This window comes from Nesoenas mayeri (genome assembly GCF_963082525.1).
Source record: "Nesoenas mayeri genome assembly, chromosome: 8".
NCBI lineage: Eukaryota > Metazoa > Chordata > Aves > Columbiformes > Columbidae > Nesoenas > Nesoenas mayeri.
In genome coordinates, this window is record NC_137554.1 from 23,602,327 (window position 1) to 23,622,100 (window position 19,774).

The 19,774-nt window shown below is 39.2% G+C and overlaps 1 protein-coding gene across 1 annotated transcript in view; it reads left to right on the forward strand.

Moving 5' to 3' along the window:
- The window catches only part of FGGY (FGGY carbohydrate kinase domain containing), a gene marked incomplete at its 3' end in the record, with an annotated part of 308,876 nt that overhangs the window by 241,356 nt on the left and 47,746 nt on the right, over positions 1-19,774 (forward strand). The window contains exon 9 of the mRNA XM_080348952.1: positions 481-584. Coding sequence (XP_080205078.1) covers positions 481-584 — 104 coding nt within the window. The remainder of the gene's footprint in view (positions 1-480; positions 585-19,774) is intronic.

Sequence of the window (19,774 nt, forward strand, 5' to 3'; positions counted from 1 at the left end):
TAAATGGTTCGACATGGACAGAACAGCAGCAGCTAGGACAGCAAAACTGTCAGCCTTTGAGTTTCCTGCCAAGTTACCCCTTTCTCCAACTCATCCCCTGACAAAACACATCATATAGTATATGCATGATAGACGGTGAACAAATAAACATATCTGCAGTCTCCTGTACTGCCTTTCCCAATAGGGCAGTCTTTTATTCTGCATGTTAGTGTACTACCTGAGAGAATAAAGGTCAGCTTATAGTCAAAATAACATTTAAAATTATTATGATAAACATGAATATAGAAGAAATCATCTTGTGTCCTCATATATCTGGAATAAAAATGCATTTAAAATAACTTTATTTTTTGACTAAGTAGACCTCTTTGTTTTGTGGCAGTGGCGTGAAATACTTGGCGATTATTTGTGTGTGGAAAAGCTCTGTTTTGTGAGGGTTGGCTTGCTCTTCTTTAAAAAAGAATTTTCATTTTCTTTTAATAGGAGTAATTGGAGCAGATGTGAAAGGCTATAACCTGCCATGTGAGAACCAGCCAATTACATCCCGAGTTGCCATGATCTGTGGAACATCTTCATGCCACATGGGGGTAGGTTGTATGTGTAGCCCTCATTTGTATGGAATATACTAACTAATGTTTTTGAAGGAAAAAAATTACTTTGTCCTTCTCACCCTTTTCCTTGATTTTTTTTCTGGTAACGCTATCTTTACCTTTGGATATTAATTATATATTACCATGCATTTGCTACTAAGCAAGAACTTTAATAGTAGTAGAAATCAATACTGAAAAATGACATGGAAAGTAAAAACCATGATGCTAGAGTGGCTTAAAGAGCAGCCTGAAATCTGAGCCAGAGACTGAGCTTGAGTTATCTGTGGCAAGCCTGTCACTAATGTGTTACAGAATAGTGTCTTTGGTAGAGTGCATGTCTCCAGTCACAGCCCTTCTCCCCCACCTCTTCACTTAATCAATATAAATCCTTCTGCCTCTGAAAGTCACCATCACATATAGAATTATGATACGTATCATGACTAGAAAGAAAGGAAAACCCCAATAAGCAATTTTCACTTTGCTAATTTTTCTCAGTGAATTAATACAAAAGCTTTTTCTGAGATTGCAATTAAAATTTAGTGTCTGCTTTTGAAATTTATACCTTTTTAAAATGTATGAGTCTGAAAGCATTCCATTTAGATAAGTACCCTTTTCTGCCACATTTTTTATTTAAAACTCATTTTGGTCTTAAATTTAGACTGATGATAACTTGAATTATTTCAAAATGAGCAAATGGCAGTGGAAGTGCTAGAGGTGTTAGAGAGGACTAACATGCTTGTGGAGAGAGCTCCAGTAGAGAAAAAGAAAGGAAACTGATAATAAAACATCAGACTTAACAGTAACTTATGTTGGCTTGGTAGTAACAGCATGAATACATGGTGATCTTGAGCATGAATAAATGGTGATCTTGTCACATGGATTGTAGTTCAGAAAAGCATTTAAACACATGATTGAATTTAAAGATGTGAATAATCCCAGTATTGTGAAACAGAGCATTTAACACAAGCTTACATCCTGTAGACCAATTCGAATATGGTTGTATTCCTTCCTAAACAAGAGTTTCAAACCTCGGACTCCATCACTCTTAGGTTATTCTGTCTCTGAAAAATTACATTGATATCTCTTTTTCTGCCATAGTGCAGGTGGGGCACCCTGCAAATCCCAGCTCTGGCGGAAGAAGTCACCCTTTGAGTCTGCTGCTACTTTTATTTCCATTTTTTTTTATGGAGGTTTCTGCCATTTCAGAAGAAGTTGTTTGCATGAACTCTTCCTAACCTGTTTGATTTAGCTGAGTTAGTGTAAATTATTAAAATGTGTTTGGTTAATAGAGGCAAAGTACTGGACTGAAACAAGCTGAGAAGCTCTCAGATAGTTTCCCCAAAAGGTGTAAGGGCAATACTGAACAGCTGGAAACGGGCCAGCTGGCTCTCACTTGTTCCTTTCACATAACTAGCATTGGAGGAGCACACGTGTGTGGTTATTTATTAATTTTTCAATATATTTCTGTTGGTAAGCTCCAATGTAGACCCAGTTCACAACTATAGTTTGTTTTTCTTCCCGAACTAGAGCATGGCATATCAGTATAAACACTTTGACAGCACTTTCTGTGTGCACACTCAATGAGCATGAGAGATGTGGCTCCTTTAAATATTCTAATGTGACAAAAGTGACATGGAAAAGTCCATGTTGATGTTGTCGATGTTCTGTTTCATTGTTAAATCAACACCAAAGTCATGCACAGATTACACTCCAAAGGCAAGGTAGAACCTTTTAAGGCTCTTTAATCACTTGAATGCAAACTGGTGAACAGATGCTTGTGCAGTTTTTTACTAGATTGAAGTAGATTTTTATTTAAATGTAACTACTCAGCATTTTATAATAATTTCCTTAACTGCCTGCCTTCACTCATCTGCTCAGAGGTATAACCATTTCTAGCCAGCAGACGATAAGCAAATTCTAGACTTCTCTGGATTTAATCTGTGAAAGGACTTTGGTTTGCTGTTCTTTTTTCTGTTACCTGCATAGACTGTATGAAGTGAATGTAGAGCACACAGAGCAGTTGTATTTGTGTTTAAATGACACTTATATGCAGCTGCATTTGGCTGAAATTAGCTGTTCCTTTTTTTAATTAGGGCTATAAAATGAAAGTATATTATACTTGTGTTTTGATAGAAATATATATTTTCTCTCTCCATGTGCACCAAGGGACCCTCAGGGCTACAGAGATTAATCATCGAGTTTAATTTAATGCAGTGGGAGAGAGACCTGTGTGGTCAGGCGGGCATTAAAAAGTGCCTTTGATCTGCCTCAGGTGCACTGAGCCCCAGTGAGCCAGCAACAATAATACCTTTGTGAGGTGATCAGAGACGAGAGAGGGAGAAAATGGCCTGTGTGGAAACTCAAGGCCGTCCTTTGTTGTGGTTCTGGCAAACGAAAGAGCCAACTGTCAGGAGAAATTCAGAAAACAGAAAGCAGGGTGAAAGTACGGCTGGATTTTGTTCAAGGAATCTTAACAGGAAACTGTTCAAAGTCATCTGCTGTGCCTTTCTTTCCCTCCCCCCCTTCTTCCTTTTTTGGTGAGAGTGGGGGCACTGCCATTGGCATGTGTGTGTTGGTACAGTATTTCCATTCTCTACACCAAATACTCCATGAGTCACAGAAGCAGGTATTGCTTGAACACAACATTTACTTTAAGAGTTACTGCTCCATGACCCAGTTTTCATTACCTTAAGGACTCTCGAGATCTTGAACAAAAGACTTTGCTAATCATGCCTTTGATATTTTAGGAAGTACAAATGTAAAACCTAATTTTACTCATGGCTATAATAGTTTAATTTGTGGTAGAACTACCATTTTTGAGTGAGGATATACTTTTGGAATTAACCACTGACAGTTTGGGGTAATCGGACACACACAAAGCATTTTGTGTTTCTGTTGAGGTACTTGAGTACCTCGTGAAAGAAGCAAAAAGCATGTTGTAATTAGGTTACTGATCCACGTCCAGGTCTGAGTTGGTAGTTGCTCAAAGTCAGTGCCACCTCAAGGCTCATCCATTATCCATGAGGAAAAAAGAAAAGTTGGTTTTCTGAATATTTTGGGGCAGTTTTTCATTTACATGATTCTCTGATGCCTCCTTTGCCCTGGTGAAAATGATGAGCAAAATTTGCATTTGGAATGACAAATAAGCTGTCCTTCTACTTGTGAAGGATTGTCCCTTAGTTTAGGGCTGGGATTCATTTGTTGCAGCTTTGATCTGTCTGTGCAGCGTAGGTATTCTTTTCAAGTGATGGACACTCAGAGGCTGACTGTTCTGAGTGGGCAGCTGCATGCCATCCTGTTTTGTAGACAGTGTCTTTAAGCTCCAGCACCCACATTTAGTTTTGGAATTTTTAGGAGACTTTCCTTCTGTAGCCATGGTGACTACACAAAATGTGTGAGTAGTTTGTCACAGTAAAATAGCAGCAGGTTTGGGGCATTGAAATAAGAGCTTGCATGTTATTCCTAACTGGTAGTTTGCATGGGTCTAACAGACATGCCCTAACTTCTGGGAATAAGTTAATTGGTTTCCCTAAAAGCTTGTCTTCCTGCCAGTGTCTTGTGGGTTTTATGGGATATTTTAAAGGTTTCAAAAATCTGTTTTCTACTGAAACCTTTATGTGATCAGGGGGATTTCAGGTACAGATACTTGTACTGTCTTGTCCCAGTGCTGAGCACAAGCATGCTTGCCCTTTTGCAGATGTGTAAAACCACCAAGAATTGAGTTCACTGTTGGGTGCCAGCTAGCAAATAGCAAAACTGAATATGAACCAGCAGTGTGACATGGTACTTGTACACAGATATTTCCTAGTATTCCTTGAGCAAGTACTCTAGCAGTATTGCTGCTTCTTTCTGGTAGATAAATCTTGAAGTTTCCTGTACCTGATATCAGCAAAGCACTCTTCTTGTGGGCACTAAATTCACATAATAAAACTTTTTTTTTCCTTGCAGTAAAATGTTTCACTAGATTGTAAGTTTTTTGGTTTTTTTTTTGTCAAAGATAGTACAGGTTTGAGTAAACTTACGTGACACTCAACAGACTGGGACCAGACTGGGACTGGTTTTTGGTAGCCAGAGGTTGTGAAAAGAATTTTAAGTCATTTAAAATGGTAAGCAGAAATAAATGATACTTCTGGAGTAGGAATATTAAAGAGTTTTGAGGGTTATGAAGTCACTAGGGCATAGTACCTTTTCCCCTAGACGGTGACTTTTATGGAGGACAAGGGGGACATGCATGCAGAGCTGCAAGATCCAGAAATGTGGAAGCCCGTTGTGAGGGAGAGCAGGGATCTTCTTTTGCAACATCTCATCTTCTCTTTTGCTATTTGCTCTATGCGGTCCTTGCTAATTTTGTATGTGTACACGATATGTGCTATTTATGCATATTGAATAAAGCAGGAGAGATCCACATAAAATAGCCCTGTTGATAAAACTCTAATTTCTGCCTATTTTGTGGTGAATTAGGCTTACTTAGAGATCACTGTTCTGCTTTGCACTTGTCCCAGAACAGTTGTTCCATTATGAAATTATTTGTCATTCTTGCTCTAACATCTTCTAGGATTCACAGGTGAAGGAAGCACCCAGAGCAGCTTCTAATGGGAACATTTGCTTGATTTCAGTTTACTGAGGCAGGGAGGTCCAAATTTGCTGGCATTTTGAGTCCCAAATTTACATGTTTTGTGTTCCTATCCAGAGTCTCTGATACGATTTTTTTTTTGTTGTCTTCGTTCGGTGGTCTGATCTGTGTGCTTCTTCAGTCATTCCTTCCTTATCAGCTCTCTGTACTCAAAACTTCTTTTTGAGGGTTGTCAGGGAATCTTTTCAGGTTTAGATGGAGTCTCTTCCTTTGTATCTGTTTTTGTTACTTCTTTGACTCTTGTCATTGGGCAATGACTCACCTGAATGGTGTGCAATTATTTTTTCCCCTGGTGATATTGTGTATGTGGTTTGAAGCTTATAATTTAGTCATTTTTTTTTTTAAATTGGGAGGCATAGGTAATTTATCTTCTAACTTTGCAGATTTTGCTACATGATCTGAAAGACAGAGCTTGAGCAGCAAAATGGGCAGATCATTTTGCTGTCCCAGTGTTTACTATGGATTTTTTCAGGAAGAATATCCCATTTTCTGTTTTACCAAGCCTGACTAGTCTTTGCCTGTTTTCTGCTAAAGGAACTTCAGCCCAATTTGCTTATTCTATATTTGTTCATTTGATTCTCGTGATGACTGGCAAACACAATAGAGCTCCTTTGCTCCACAATATCCGCCCAAGCTGCCAGCTTTGTTCACACAAATAGAGTGCAAAGCACGTTTCCACCCCCCAAGCATGCACAGTACGTGTCCTTCACAGTACATCCTGGAGTGGAGACTGCAGAGACACGCTGGCTCAAAGCGTTCTCATTGCCTGATCTCTGTAATCTCGGTGGGAGCCAGACCAGCAAGTGGATTCAGTATATTTTGGCTCCGATATGAGAGTCTCCTCTTCAGAACACGCCACGTTGTTCAAGCAGCAGACTTTTGAGTAATTACTACCCAGGGACTCCTCAGCTGCTTGAAATCATCTGTGGTGAGGAAAAAACTTGCAGGGACTAAATAGGCTGGTACTTGCTTTGCCAAGTATATTTAATGTAGCGGGATGGCCCTAAGCAATGTGTTTCTGGAGAGTGAGTTGGGGGACTGCGTGCAGCACTTCAGCCTCACGGTTTTCAGTCACGGCTGCACATGCATCCCTGGTATGAAACGTGCAGTCTCCGAGGGGACGAGGCCAGAAGCCCAGGGCAACATCTCTGAGCGCCAACTGGCTGTGACCCAGCGTTCGGCAACAACGGCAATTCGTCCTTCTCCTGAGCAGGAAAAAGGGGCTGGGTTTGGGAGAGTCAGACAGATGGGGAGAAGGGGGAGGAAAGCAGTAGGAAAAAATAAAAATAAAAGCAGAACTATTGAATGTAGGGTAGCCTAGACAAGTTTTTGAAATATTCTAGGAGAGCTTTATGAAATTGATAAGCGCCTGCCCTCTTGCTTTTTAAATATTCCTCTCTTCTGTAAGGCCTGTCCTGCACATGAGTCACAGAGCTGGTGTCTTTCAAATGGGAGAAATAAATCAGTATTGCAGGAACCTCTCCTTTGCTCTGTCCTCCTTCAGTTCAGTTCTGCTGGCTTATATATTGCATCTGGCAGCAGTCACAGTGCTGACTTCCTAGCTAATGAAGACATTTTACACTCAGGGAGGGCTGCATGAAATGAAAACCACATTTACTTCATGACTGTTGTTACAGGTCGCCCGTCCTTAGCGTATGCAGATTTAGCCTTCTGAGGAAAAGGCCGCAGAGCCTATTTAGGTGCCTTTTCAGCCTGTAGCCTTAGAAAGGTTATGTATCCATAAAATTGCCATCGCCTTCCACTTGTCCCTTGAAGAAGTCTTCCACACCCTTTTTAAATGGGACTGTCTCATTCTATGTTCTAGCGTCCTTGGTTTGAAAAATAAACAAACAAAGCTGTAATAAACTCTTTGCTGGTGTTAATTTGACATTGTGTGCTTTGTTTGCTTTGTTTTGTTTTTAAAAGGCGAGAAGTAAAATATTTCTGCTAGCTAGTTACATAAAAGATTTTTGCTTTTCTGACCTTATTATATTAATAAAAGCTAAGAAGACTTCAGTAGTGGTGGGAGATCATGTGCAGGCAGCCTCCAAAACCCAAAGCTCTTACTTGCAGAACTAGTAAACCACAAAGCTTAAGATCTTGAAATGTAAATAGGAAGTTGGGGAGTTTACTTTAGAGCAGGCAGTGGTGAGTCTGTATGATGTTTATTTCTGCTTGCCTCCTAGCCTTTCCTAAAGCTTGGCAGAGATGAAAGGGAGGCTTTCTCAGTAAATGAGTTATTAAAAGTTTCTGTTATAAGCAAGATTCCTTTGTTCCTGGCCTCACGTAATTCAAAGCTCAAGGTATGTCTTGGTGACTGGGAGAATGGGACATTCCTATTTAGTGTATGCCCGTGAGAGACATCCAAGGCTCACACTCCATTTCTTTGCTGATAAACAGCCTGTTCAGGGGAATGTAGCTGAAAGCGATACAGTCCCTGTTGTACATAAACTAGATAATGCTTAGTAACATTTCCAGAAAACTATACGGTCGACTCTCCTTCTCTCTTGTGAACATTTGAGTTCAAAGACTCAAAGAGTAGAAGTGGACAGAGTGAATGCTTTGAAAAATATTCTGCATGGAGACTATATGAAGTCCGGTACTCTAGAGATGTCTCACTGACATCAGTGAAAACACTTGCTTTGAAAATTCCAACAGACATGGTGGTTTCCACACTGCAGTGAACTGCAAACTACCCTGCGTGACTCAGAGCCATGTATTAGGGTCTCGGATTCATAATACTGGACCTTTCTGAAGTGTCTTCTCTTCAGTTGTCTTGGAGTTCTTTGCATCAGCGAAAGAATGGAGTAAGAGAGTAGGAATTGTTATTGCAGTTTTATTAGGTGAGAGACTGAGGCGCTTCATAGTTTGTAATTGTGGTGTTTATACTTTTACAAACTGCACCTGTCCAATGCTTTGGGAGTGTGTGACATCTGAGTTAGAAATTTCACCTTGTATGTCGCAACGTTTCTCTGCATTATAAAATGACATTTACACACTACAGACAATAGTGTATGGCATGGTGTGATAAACAATGTGTAAACCAGAGATCTGTTTTCTTCCTTCCTTGGATTTTCTATTCTTTTTGATGTGAGCACAATGGATATAAGGGCTTACATTGGGCTTCCTCCGTGTCTGACTACTAATAGGGCTCCTCTCCTCTTCCCATGTTTTGCCTTAGAAAGAGGGAGCAAGAGAGGCTGAGCTTCCAACATATTTATGTTGACCCTAATAAGATTCTGACTGCCAGAAATATTGGGCTGCCTAATTTGAGCCTCTCTACTTAAAGCACAAGGTTACTTGTTAGTAGATCTAGCTCTAGAAGCTGGCACCTTGCAGCTTTATTTCCTTACTATAGTTCTATATTTTAATAGGGTGTGGCGATTTCATTTCTTCTGTTGTAGGAAGGAGATTGTATTCCAGATTCTGTAGCAAAGAAAGTTATAAGATGTTGTTCCTTCGTTTGCATTCAGATAGCATAGCATCACTCTGTTGCAGGAGATAGAATAAAGCAACTTAATTTTGATTCATTCTTTATGAATCCTTAGCTCATTTTTATTCACAGAAGTCCACCAACAATGGAAGGCCACTGTCCATCAACAGCAGTGGCCCTCCATTGTAACAGAAGATTTTTTTATTTATTTTTCTATACTCTTCAAAGTGATTATATCAGATTTGATGGGTACAACACTCTCATCAGTGCTGGAAACTAACCAACTCTGATTGCTCCTCTCTGGATCCAAAGAATGTATTACCCTGAAGCCCACAGACTTGAGCAAGCCCAAGTGTCTCCCAGGAGTGTTCTGTTCCGAGGAGAGCGGGATAGGGGATGTCTCTCAGATCACAAGCATATTTATATATAATGAATGGCCTTTCTAGACCCCTTGTTCATCTTGTTTTTGTGGGTATCCATGAATGTATTAAACAGCCTGGTTATTCTGTGTGTCCAGATCTCACAGTGAACAAAAAGGACTCCTTTTTGTGCTCATTTTCTTAGAAGAACTTAATTGCTTTGTAGAAGAAAAACTGCAATACAAGTGAAATGAGATATGGTGAGAGATGCCCTTGATCATCAATTAGGATGTCTCTGGGCCCTGACACAACTAAATAGAGTTTTCATGGGAATACAATAATTGTAGAAAAACAGCGTAATTGTTTTCTGTTAGTTTTAAAATTTTTGAATTGACCCTATTTGCAATGAGTAGCTTGGAATTTGGGAACAAAATCCTAGATTTTGTTTAGTATTTCTGATTTTCTGGATGATTCTGTCAGATTGTTGCCTTTCCTTAGAGTACCCACTTGCAACATGAGCATCAAACTGAAGTTGTGCAGACAGAGATCTTGCCAATGACAGGTGTGATATTTGAGTGCTGGATATTAAAGACTCTCTGGTCCAAGGTTATACATATGCAATGGCATTTCTAAGTGTCTTTTTACTTTCCATAACAGCATCAAATCCTCCAGTCAGGCACACTTCATCAGTATTTGGGCAGTAGGCCTCTTACTAAGGTATTTTTTCTCTTTTCCAATTGTATTCAGCATCTTATGAAGCAATAGTTCATCGAAGTTTCCTTTTGCTGGTGTAGTGGTGGGAGTAAAGGGGCAAGACGTTAGATGGTAAGGTTTATTAGGGAGAAAGTAAATATCTTCTCATAGAAGCGTTGTGGAAGCAAAATGAGGAGAAGTATTAGCTGCTGCTTTGCTCCTGGTGTCATCCGGGAATCACAGTTTATGCTGAATTCATTGTTTATAACTGTGGGTGAAGGCCTGAGGTCTTCTCTCACTGTTTACTTTGTCCTTGGGAGTTTGTCTCAGTAAGTAAGGACTGAATAAACACCGAATAAGGTTCTCAGGATTTACCCATTTAGTTATTCAGATATTTAAAAATATATTTAAAATAGTGTGTGGTAGCAGATCCCAGATAAAGTAAATCTACTTCCAGTGACTCAGGGGTATTGCAGAAGGTGATTTATTTTACCTGTAAGTATAATACTATTGTTGGTATTGGCCTTCACTAATATAGAAGACATACTTACCTAATGGTGAAAAAGAAAACTAAATCTTTAAAATGAACTGTATTAGGCAATGAATAAATGAGAAAGGCCTTAACGTACATGGAAAGGGCATCCAGAGTAGATAAATACAACAGAACTCATTTGAAAATATTTTGGTTTTCCTTGATATTTTCCCATTGATTGCTGTAAGAACAGAACTGCAGGTTTTGAAGAATAATTTTCCCTCATAAATTATAGGGTTGGGAATAATACCTACTTGCAAGAAACCCTCGAGTTTCCTGTTAAAATGCCAGATCTGAGATTTCTTTCTCACAGTTGCCTTGAATTTCTGTCACATCAGCTACTAAGCCCCAAGTTCTTCAGAACTGTCAGCATCTGATACAGTGAGTTGACTGCATTTTGAGTTATCAAGACTTGGACTACTTAGCATGCGTATTAGAGATAACTATGAAAATACTCTTCAAGAGAAGACAAGGATCTTACAATACAATCTCCAGGAAAGGGTATGCGACAGGATAGCTCATATCTTGCTACAATTCACAATTCTGCCATCAGCTCTTTGGGAAAAGGTCAGTGCTAGAAACCTCTTATGGAGACCCTCTGTTCCTGTGCTCCCCAGCACGTCACACTGCCGTCTTCTAGCCACAGTGACGAGGACTGGGCCTGCCTTGGGCTGCACAGGGTTCGGCTGAGGGTCTTTGGGTGGGGTTTCTTGAGTATCATTTGGAGGTGAAGCTGGTTTTGTGTCTGGGCAATGAGGTGCAGCATCTACCAGTATTTGTGGCACAGCTCTTACATGTGCACAACCCAAAAGGCGCTGGGATGAGTTCTCTCTAGTCTGCTAAAATAAGATAGTGCTGCAAGCGGTATCGGAAGTGTGTTTGTTTAAGAACTAGAACTGAAGCTGAAGGGCTGTGAGCTAAAGAAGTAATTCTGAGACATTTAATAAACTCCAGTGTTCCTGTAAAAGATTTCTACTGATCTACAAATAAGCATTATACTAGATTTCTATTCTAATGCACAAATGGAGCCTTTTACTGAGAGGCTGCTAATGTTCATGAAAAATGTACTTAGTTTGCAGTCTCAGACAGTCACTTTTGAAGGCTTACTCTCTTGTTTTGGTTGGAATTAAGAACAGAAATTTGCTTGAATCTCAACTTACTGGTGGCTGAGAGGACATCCTGGGCAAGAATTATTGTATATTTACCCTGTTCCTGTGCTCTTCCCTAAGTCATCTGTTACTGGCCACTGTTAACAGCAGGCTAGCTGGCTATATGGATCATTGGTTTGACTTTTTGATTTTATTTTTTTAAACATTGAGAAGAGTTAGTTCACATTATGATGAGCTTTCAGGAATTTAATTTGCCATAGCAGCAAATTAGAGTGTTATAAAGTGCATATTTAAAATGGCCTTCAGTTAGTAGTCTGTGCTGGAAGATTTATAATCTTCACATAAACTGGGGTTTTGTGACAGTGAGTATCTATCATTGGAAAAGAAGTAAAAATAAATGGGTGGTATAAATTGTGCTAGCTTGTTTGAGGCCCTATATCCCCAGTGAGCTATTGTTTTGAGATGCACAGAAGTAATTGCTGTGAGTCATGGAGCAGTGTTGCTTTGGAAGGGTACATAATAGCGGACACAAGTAGAAGCTATGGTGTAACCAGACAACCTTTCAGTCCATTTATCAAAACACTTGTAGTTCTCATATCAAAGAAGGTGACACAGTAAATATGAGAAAGGAAAAAAAAAAAAAAGGTTAATCTGTATATCTGTGTCCAGACGTTTCACTAAATAAAACAATAAAATGAATCAATGCAGAACTACTAGTGCTTAGGTGCTTAGCAAGAAGATTCTGAGTCCATCATGAATGTGGGCTTTTTTATTTCCTCTTTTGGATCTTGAAAACAATTTAACAGATTATAGATTTATTTATTTATTTATTTTCCAATTTGTGTAAGAAACCTTGACCTTTGGGAATACAAAGAAAAGGATGATATACTACTGTGCACCTGTTGTATACTTTCCCAGTCTGAAACATAAAATATGCTTCGTGTTGATGGATAGTGATAAAAGGCAGAAGCAAATGTATGTGTACATTCAACTTGGAACAGTCAAAATTCATCTAGTGTAAAGGTTTTGTTTCGAAGCTGAGCAGTTGGTCGGAGTGCCTGATCAGACAGTTGAAGTTCTTGCATCTCTGATTTAGGCAGATGGAAATGGTGAATGTTGAATGAGTCTGGAACAATTACCTATGAATGCATTCTTCTATAACTTCTTCCAGAGCTGAAACTCTCAAGTTGTCCCAGGCTTAGTTCCAAGTTTGCTTCTTGGAATAAACACAGGAGGTTAACCTCACACCCAAGGAATAAAAACTTACAGGGGTGCAAATTTTCTGTTGAGGACACCAGTGTTGTTTTTCTCTGCCTGAGGAGAGGAAACTGGAGGACAGTTCTAGAGGTGAATGCTGTGCTTGGACAGCTTGCTCTCATTGTGATCTCCTGGAGACCTGTCGCATAAATGACTCTGAATTACCTAAATGTTAATCTGAAACTACTCTCTAAATTGTCCTGGCTTCTCCTTGTACTGATACAGAAGCTGTTTGATCCACTTGCCTCAGCCCCTTTCTGGGGACAGTTCTGAGTTCTTGAGTCAGTGTCTCAACCATCTGAGAGTTCCATATAAAAACACCCTCTTCTTTCTACAAAGAGAACAGCATCATTCTTCTGCAAAGAAAACAAGTGCATCTACCCCTCTAACATCTTCTAATTTGTGATATCTTTTTAGAAGATCATCTGTTTGATCACAAGCAGTCTCCCCAGCCCATTGGTCTCAGGAGTAGTTTTCTACCATCTTGGACTTTTTGCCTGTTGTTCAATTTGAAGGATAGATCTTATTGCTCAGATTTTCTGATCCTTGGTTTCAGTTTTACCTGAACAGTGGTCGGGACTTGTCTGTTGGTAACAGGAGTCTTGGGATCCACCTTCCAAGGCAATAGAGCTACCTAACCCCAAGCTGCCATTCTCTTCTATCACATGTGAGGTTAGTGACTCTGATTCATATCTATGACTCTGAGTTTTTTAGTGCTTCAGGGTGGTTTACCCACGTGAATGCAAACATGAGAATCTGCAGCTCACAGTGGGTCAGCACAGTCATCACTCAGTGGTCAGGAAATGGCTGGCAGGAATATGCTAGTGCTCTGTGGATCTCACAGAAGGTGGAGAAGTTTGTGTTTGTTGCAGAACATTGATTTTTATATTTCCCCTCTCTAATTGTTTGTCTCATGAAGTGGCTACAAGTAGCATGGTTTGGTGATTGCTTAATGCTCCTGATATAGGTACCATTAAGCCATGCTTCTCTTCTAGCTTGTGCTTTGAAGTGGCCAACTTGCAAACACTCATGTCCTACTATAGCTCCCATCTTTTGCAAACAGCAAGCAAATTTCAGCAAACAATTGAAACCTGACTTGAAAAACACATTGTTCAGATGTGTTCTTCTCAGCTTCTGTGGGCAGTGTGCTTCTGGGTAAAGATAAGATGAGGTGGCTGACAGATGCATCACGTCTCCTAACACTTCCTTGCACCCTTTTTTTCCATGGTGCATCATCTACTTTTAAACAGTGGGTCATGGATCATGTGTTTGTGATATCTCTGATCCTCCTCACAACTCCTTTATTATGGCACAGAGAGAGATAATGAGAATATAGGTTGTAGGCTGTGTCTTATGCTTTTATCAAAACAGTACGGGGAGGGACAGGCTCCATATGTACAGCTAGGAGAAGATCTGTTTGAATGGGAAGGTGCTACAAGGACATTGCTGGTCACCTTATGAGAGTTCAGTGGTTAAGTATCATATATTGTTTGGATTTCAGTACTGTTTCTAAACTGGAGCACACACTCTGATTTTGTTCTGTCCTTATGAGGAGAAAATTATTTGGGAAGGTTTAATGCAGCCCTAATGCAGTGAGCCAAACTTGACTTTCTTACAGTGAAGTTTCCTTGCCCTGATGAGTTAGGCAATATATAGTGAAATCAAAACATATACTCACCCTATTTCATTTAATCATGCTTGAAATTTTTCTTCTCTGTGTCTGTTTTACTAACGTCTTTTCCTGGCTGAAAAGGAGATTTACAAAAATACATTTTTTGGCAGAGAAGTGATACTTTTTATTTCACCATTTTTAAAAAAGATACTAGTAAGGCAAACAAAATGAAGAGGATTTTGCTTCCAATACAATTTTATTTTTTTCCTGTTTTTATATTCTGCTTTTGAGTTTGGAATTTTGAGTGCAAAGAGAGGAATTCAAAAGTGTACAGTAGGAGAGGTAGGTACCCGTTTTGCACTGTGTTCTCCCCTCAGGAAAATGGCAGGATTTTATAATGTGAAAAATATTATTCTGTTTAAGACAAATCTCAGTTATCTGGCTTTGCTGGTTAATATTTGAAGGCTGATATCACTGCAAGCTTCATTCGCAAGATTAGTATTAAAAAAAGATATATAAATCCTTTTCTGTGATCAAGTAATGAGAGTGCAGGTAGCGGAAGAAATTACCTGAGTAATCTGTAATGTGTATTTGCACCCTGTGAGCAACTCTGCAGTCGCAGTCCTGGCCCTGGGTTCCCGTGGAATGTGTGAGGTTCCTGGGATCTGTCACACGGTGCACCACAGAAGGTTGATGAGCAGAGGTGGTTTTGCCGGGCAACTGACCTCCTAGTTTTGCCTATAATAATTTATTTGTGCGGCTGTACCCTATGATATACTAATACCATACATACCATTGGCTGAAAACTGATGCAGTGTATTGAAAATAAAGTGTAAAGCACCCCCAGTCAGCTCAGATGAAGAGGCTGGACCTGGCTGCTGTCTGAAAATGGGCCATATTCAGAGGTCTGTTGCTCTGTTAGGGGCTACAGGGAGTTAGTTGAGCCCCATAGCATCCATTCTCAGAGGTTTCCTCAGAAATGCAACTTCAAACTGGCTTCTGGTGGCAGACCTCCAGAAAAGCTGCTTTTACAAGTGCAGCCTGTGACCTCTTGCATTCCCTGCTCTTGGCAGGGGCCTGATCTATTGCATTTTAAAAGGTAAAATAAAGTACAGCTGCGTAAAACAGACTGGGGTTTTTTAGTAAATTTGGTTTCTGTTGTTGGTTTTAAGCAACATTTTAATTGCTATGTTTAACTCTTTTAAGAACCAGGATCCTCTGAATGAGAGGAGAAACTCCTAAACACTGCCTTACAGTTTCTGCTGGTAGATTAGTTTTAAAGCAGTAAAGGTTTGAGTATGTGGTTGTCCCCCTTGAGTGAGGAGCATGTCTAGTAAGGTCATGTCCAGTTCTCAGTTTCTGAAGTGCACCTGAGGAGCTGGTGTGTTATTCTTAGACACAAAGTGCTGACTGCAGGGGCTGTCTTCAAAAATTGTCATCTTCCCTAGGAAATGAAAAAAGTGAACATGCAGGAACATTCTCTTCTTCTGCATCTGAATATATAATGTTCTGTCTTTGAAGAGATGTCTGGCACATGTATGGACATTTGCTAGCATTCTTAATTATAGACACGTGAAAACTAAAGCCAACATACTTCCTAGGGGTGGGTGCTCAAGTCCGCATTTCAATACCTAAATAGCTGGCTTCGTGTTCTAAGGTCATGAGCCAGAAATCAATGTGAAATGAGGGTCTTTTTTAAAAATCAGACTACTTATTTAAGTGTCTAAATACAACTATTAGTCCAAATCCTCACACAGTGTAAATCAACATACCTTTGTGGAAGGTGGTGGTTAAGGTTGAGTTGAGGCTTTGGCTCCCAAGGATGGAAGCACTGGTCCAGGTGAATTTCTCTTTATACACTTAAATATAAATTAAATACAAGTTAAATAACTAAAATTATTGTGATTCATCATATTCTTTCACTAAAAAACATAAGATTTAAATAATTTTTAAAAAACTTTCCTTATTTAACCTTGCATAAAAAAATCTCACAGTGGAAATGGTTAATAATCTTAGTCCAGTTTTCCTCTAATTAGCTCTTGCTAGATATAGAGCCAGTTTGTGTAGTATATAGTCCCATCGCATAACTCACCTGAAATATTTTCAGAGATGAGGCAATCAGGTTACCCCGGGAGTGTGGTTTCTTTACTGGGCATTAATCACATACCTTGTTTGGTCTGTAGTTTGTAGACCAGTTAATTTTTTATGGAAAATGTAGAAATTTAGAAATAATAGTTCTGCGTGCATGTTGTTCACATTTTGCTGCCCTTCTCATAAGGGTTACTATTTGGAATAACAGCTAACAGTAGTCCCTCAGAATTAATCTGTGTCTCCTACTTTCATGTTGTACTGAAAGTTTTGTCTGGAAAATAACTAAAAAAGGGATTGAACTGGAATTCTAGCTTCAAAACTTCATGAGAAATTTTAGATCTCAGTCATCATTTTAATGCATACCCTCTGTATGTTTCTAATTTTGGTAATTTTTACTTAAGGATGTTATGGTGGTTGTGATCAGTTTGATTTTTGTCATACAAGTTTGTGATATTACCAAGTGCAGAATAAGCAGCAAAATAAAAAAATATATTTATTTTAATATTGTTATACATGTCTTTTGTGGCTCTACTGCACTTGGAACCTTGCTGAGCTGCTGGACTGAAATGTGCTGGACTTGTGTTCTTAACGTTACCATGATGTATAAATAAGCAATATCATTGTCTTCTCTCTTGGCCTCTCAATTACATTTTCTAGGAATAAACTCTCTTCTGAGGCCCCTCAGGCCCTACAGCTGAACAGGCACATTGGACTGTGCCAGAGCCGCAGCCCCGTGAGCAGTCGCCCCTCTCACCTCCCAAGAGACTGAAGGCACTGAGTAGACCCGGCTGACTTAAAAACATGGCTTTCCTACAGCCAACACAAAAGAAACCAACTTGGGCAAAACAGACATACTGAATACATGTCAGTGCTTCAACTTTCCTACCACAGGCCACTCTCTGGCCCTAAGTTTATGCTCCGGGCAGTGCCCAGAACCCTTTGATTCTGTTGGGTGGTTTTATCACTTTGGATATCTGCCTTCCTGTCTGTCCTTAACCATGCTTGATTCCACAGAAATCTTATCTTGCAGTATCTTATACTGCAAAAATATTGAATGATGTCTGAATATTTTTTGTTGTTGTTGTGCAACCTCAATAGATGTTGTTGGGCAATTTTGTTTCGCTTCAATCTATTCTTACCATTCTCCTAACTAAATGGAAATCTCTAAGGTTTGTGAACTTTCCAGCTCTCTGGGTTTGGTAAACCTGTGACATAGCTTGGCAACAAACCATGGAGTCTACGTTCAGCAAGGTATCTATTAAAGTGATTTCATCCCATAAGCTAGAATTCTTCAACTGCGTGTAAACAGATTACCAAAATCATCTGTGGACAGATGTGTTAAGGCAGAATCCCAAAGTCGACATTCTCTATGTTTTTGTCACTTAAGTAACTTCCCTGCTTCCAGTGGGATAAAGTTAGCTCTGTGCAAACATTTTTGTGGCCTAGTCTGGATATATCATTGCAGAGCAACCCTGTCACTGTGGGTGGCCCCCGGGATGCCAACCTGTCACATGGAAGGGAGCTCTGTGACTTGCCACCACAAACTATGCAGCTACATAGCAAACCCATGATGGCCAGGGGACATAAGCTTAAAATATAATCGAACAAATTACTGGTGGTGTATGACATATAGGAATTGGAATATTAATACATTTTAATTTTCTTTGTGTTCTGTGGAACATTTCTTGTGTTCCAAGACCTTATGTTCTTAAATATATTTTACATCAGGCTAAAGCTTGAATGCTGTTATGTGTTTAACATGTAATTACTGCTAATAATAAATACATATTGACTGTACTTACCATAGGCTTAGCCTAGGGATTTGCCTCCACAGTTATGGGGAAACTTAGTTTTAAACTCATTGAGTGCTTGAGAAATAATGCCAGGATGGCAATTTTAGAGTAGGCATCAGTTTACTGAAAATACAATTGCATGCCCCGACTCCACCAAGTTAATATATATGCCACCAGAAAGTGCTTTTATTAAATCACGTTTTTATTAAATCACACATTCAGTAGCTGTTACCATGACCCAAGTTTGAACCAGAAACCTAGAAATGAAACATTCTTGGGTTTCCCTTTGATTTCTCTCCTTTTTTTTTTTTTTTAAATGAATCTCTTTCATTCTTTGTCAGAGAATTGTGGTCGAATTGGTTTGTAAGACTCATCTGTCATCAGAAGCAAAATGATACAGTTTTCTTAATACAGGATTTTATGCATCAATGTAAACCCCCGGAGTTGAATGAATGTCAGTATTCTCAATCTATAGTCAGTCAGAAAGTCTGAAAGTTAAAAGTCAGCAGAGAAGTTAATGAAAGTATTTGACTTGTCAATGATCAAAGTCCAGAACTGTAAAGAGCATTTATTAGTTGGTGACTGATACAGTGCTTTTCCTTGTTTCTTTCCCTGCTTTCCATTAGTATCTTAGATCTTTCTTCATACCTGCCTTAGCCTAACAAAAGCAGCTGTTATTCTGAATCTCTGGCTATAGAAACTGATAAGTGAGGTGATTTTTAAACAAATTTTCTGACCTAGTTTTTCATTAGCAAATATTTACTCTAAAAACATTGTGACAATAGAATGAAGCAAAGCTTTTTTTTGCTTTCATGTAGGTGACTGTAAGTCAAGAATAGTTCCACTGAAATTTGATTTTTCTTTCTTATTGCATACTGCAGATCAATAGAAAATCTAATAGTGATACTAGAATGCTGCCAGATATCAGAGGCCCAATATTAGAAGCAGAACTGAAAATGGAAGAAGATGGATATATAGTAGTATACCCTGTTAATATAAAGATTTAGTTTTCTGGTAATAGCCAAATTCTCCAATAACGTTATTGTAAGGAATTTGTGTAAGCCACCACCAGCAACAGATGGTGTCAGCTAAGGAAGAAAATTCTGCTGAAACTCCTGCTCTCACCAGTGTGGCCTGTTTTATCTTGTCTCTGATTACCGTACCATTTACATAACACTGCGGAAGAAACAAGCATGTGGCTGATCATTATGGCTAGTCTAGCAGAACAAAGCTGAGGAAATAAATCTCACACTGAGACTTGCTCATTTTATGGGATGGCTGTATGCCTAGGTGATTCTCCTCTGTGTTCTGTTCCACTTGTACCAAATGAGAGTATTGAAAGCTGAACTGACTCCTTCCATTCACTTATATGAGCTGTAAGTTAGCCTACCAGTGGTAAGCAGTGTTTTTTTCCACAGAGACTTCTACCAGAGAGGTGGATTTTTGGGTTTTTTTTACCTGTTTTTGTTTTAGAGGGAGAGGCAAGTGGCAAGGGCTAAACTAAATTAAATGTGCTACAGAGCTCATATTAGTGCCATTTAAGAAGGTCCTGTCATACCTTAGCTTAGTTCTATATAGCATTATATGTTTTAAAGACATTTTTCATTTCTGTGGGCTGCCAGATGTGCTGCTGATACCTTCTGATCTTAAATAGTTTGACATTGATTTTCCTAGC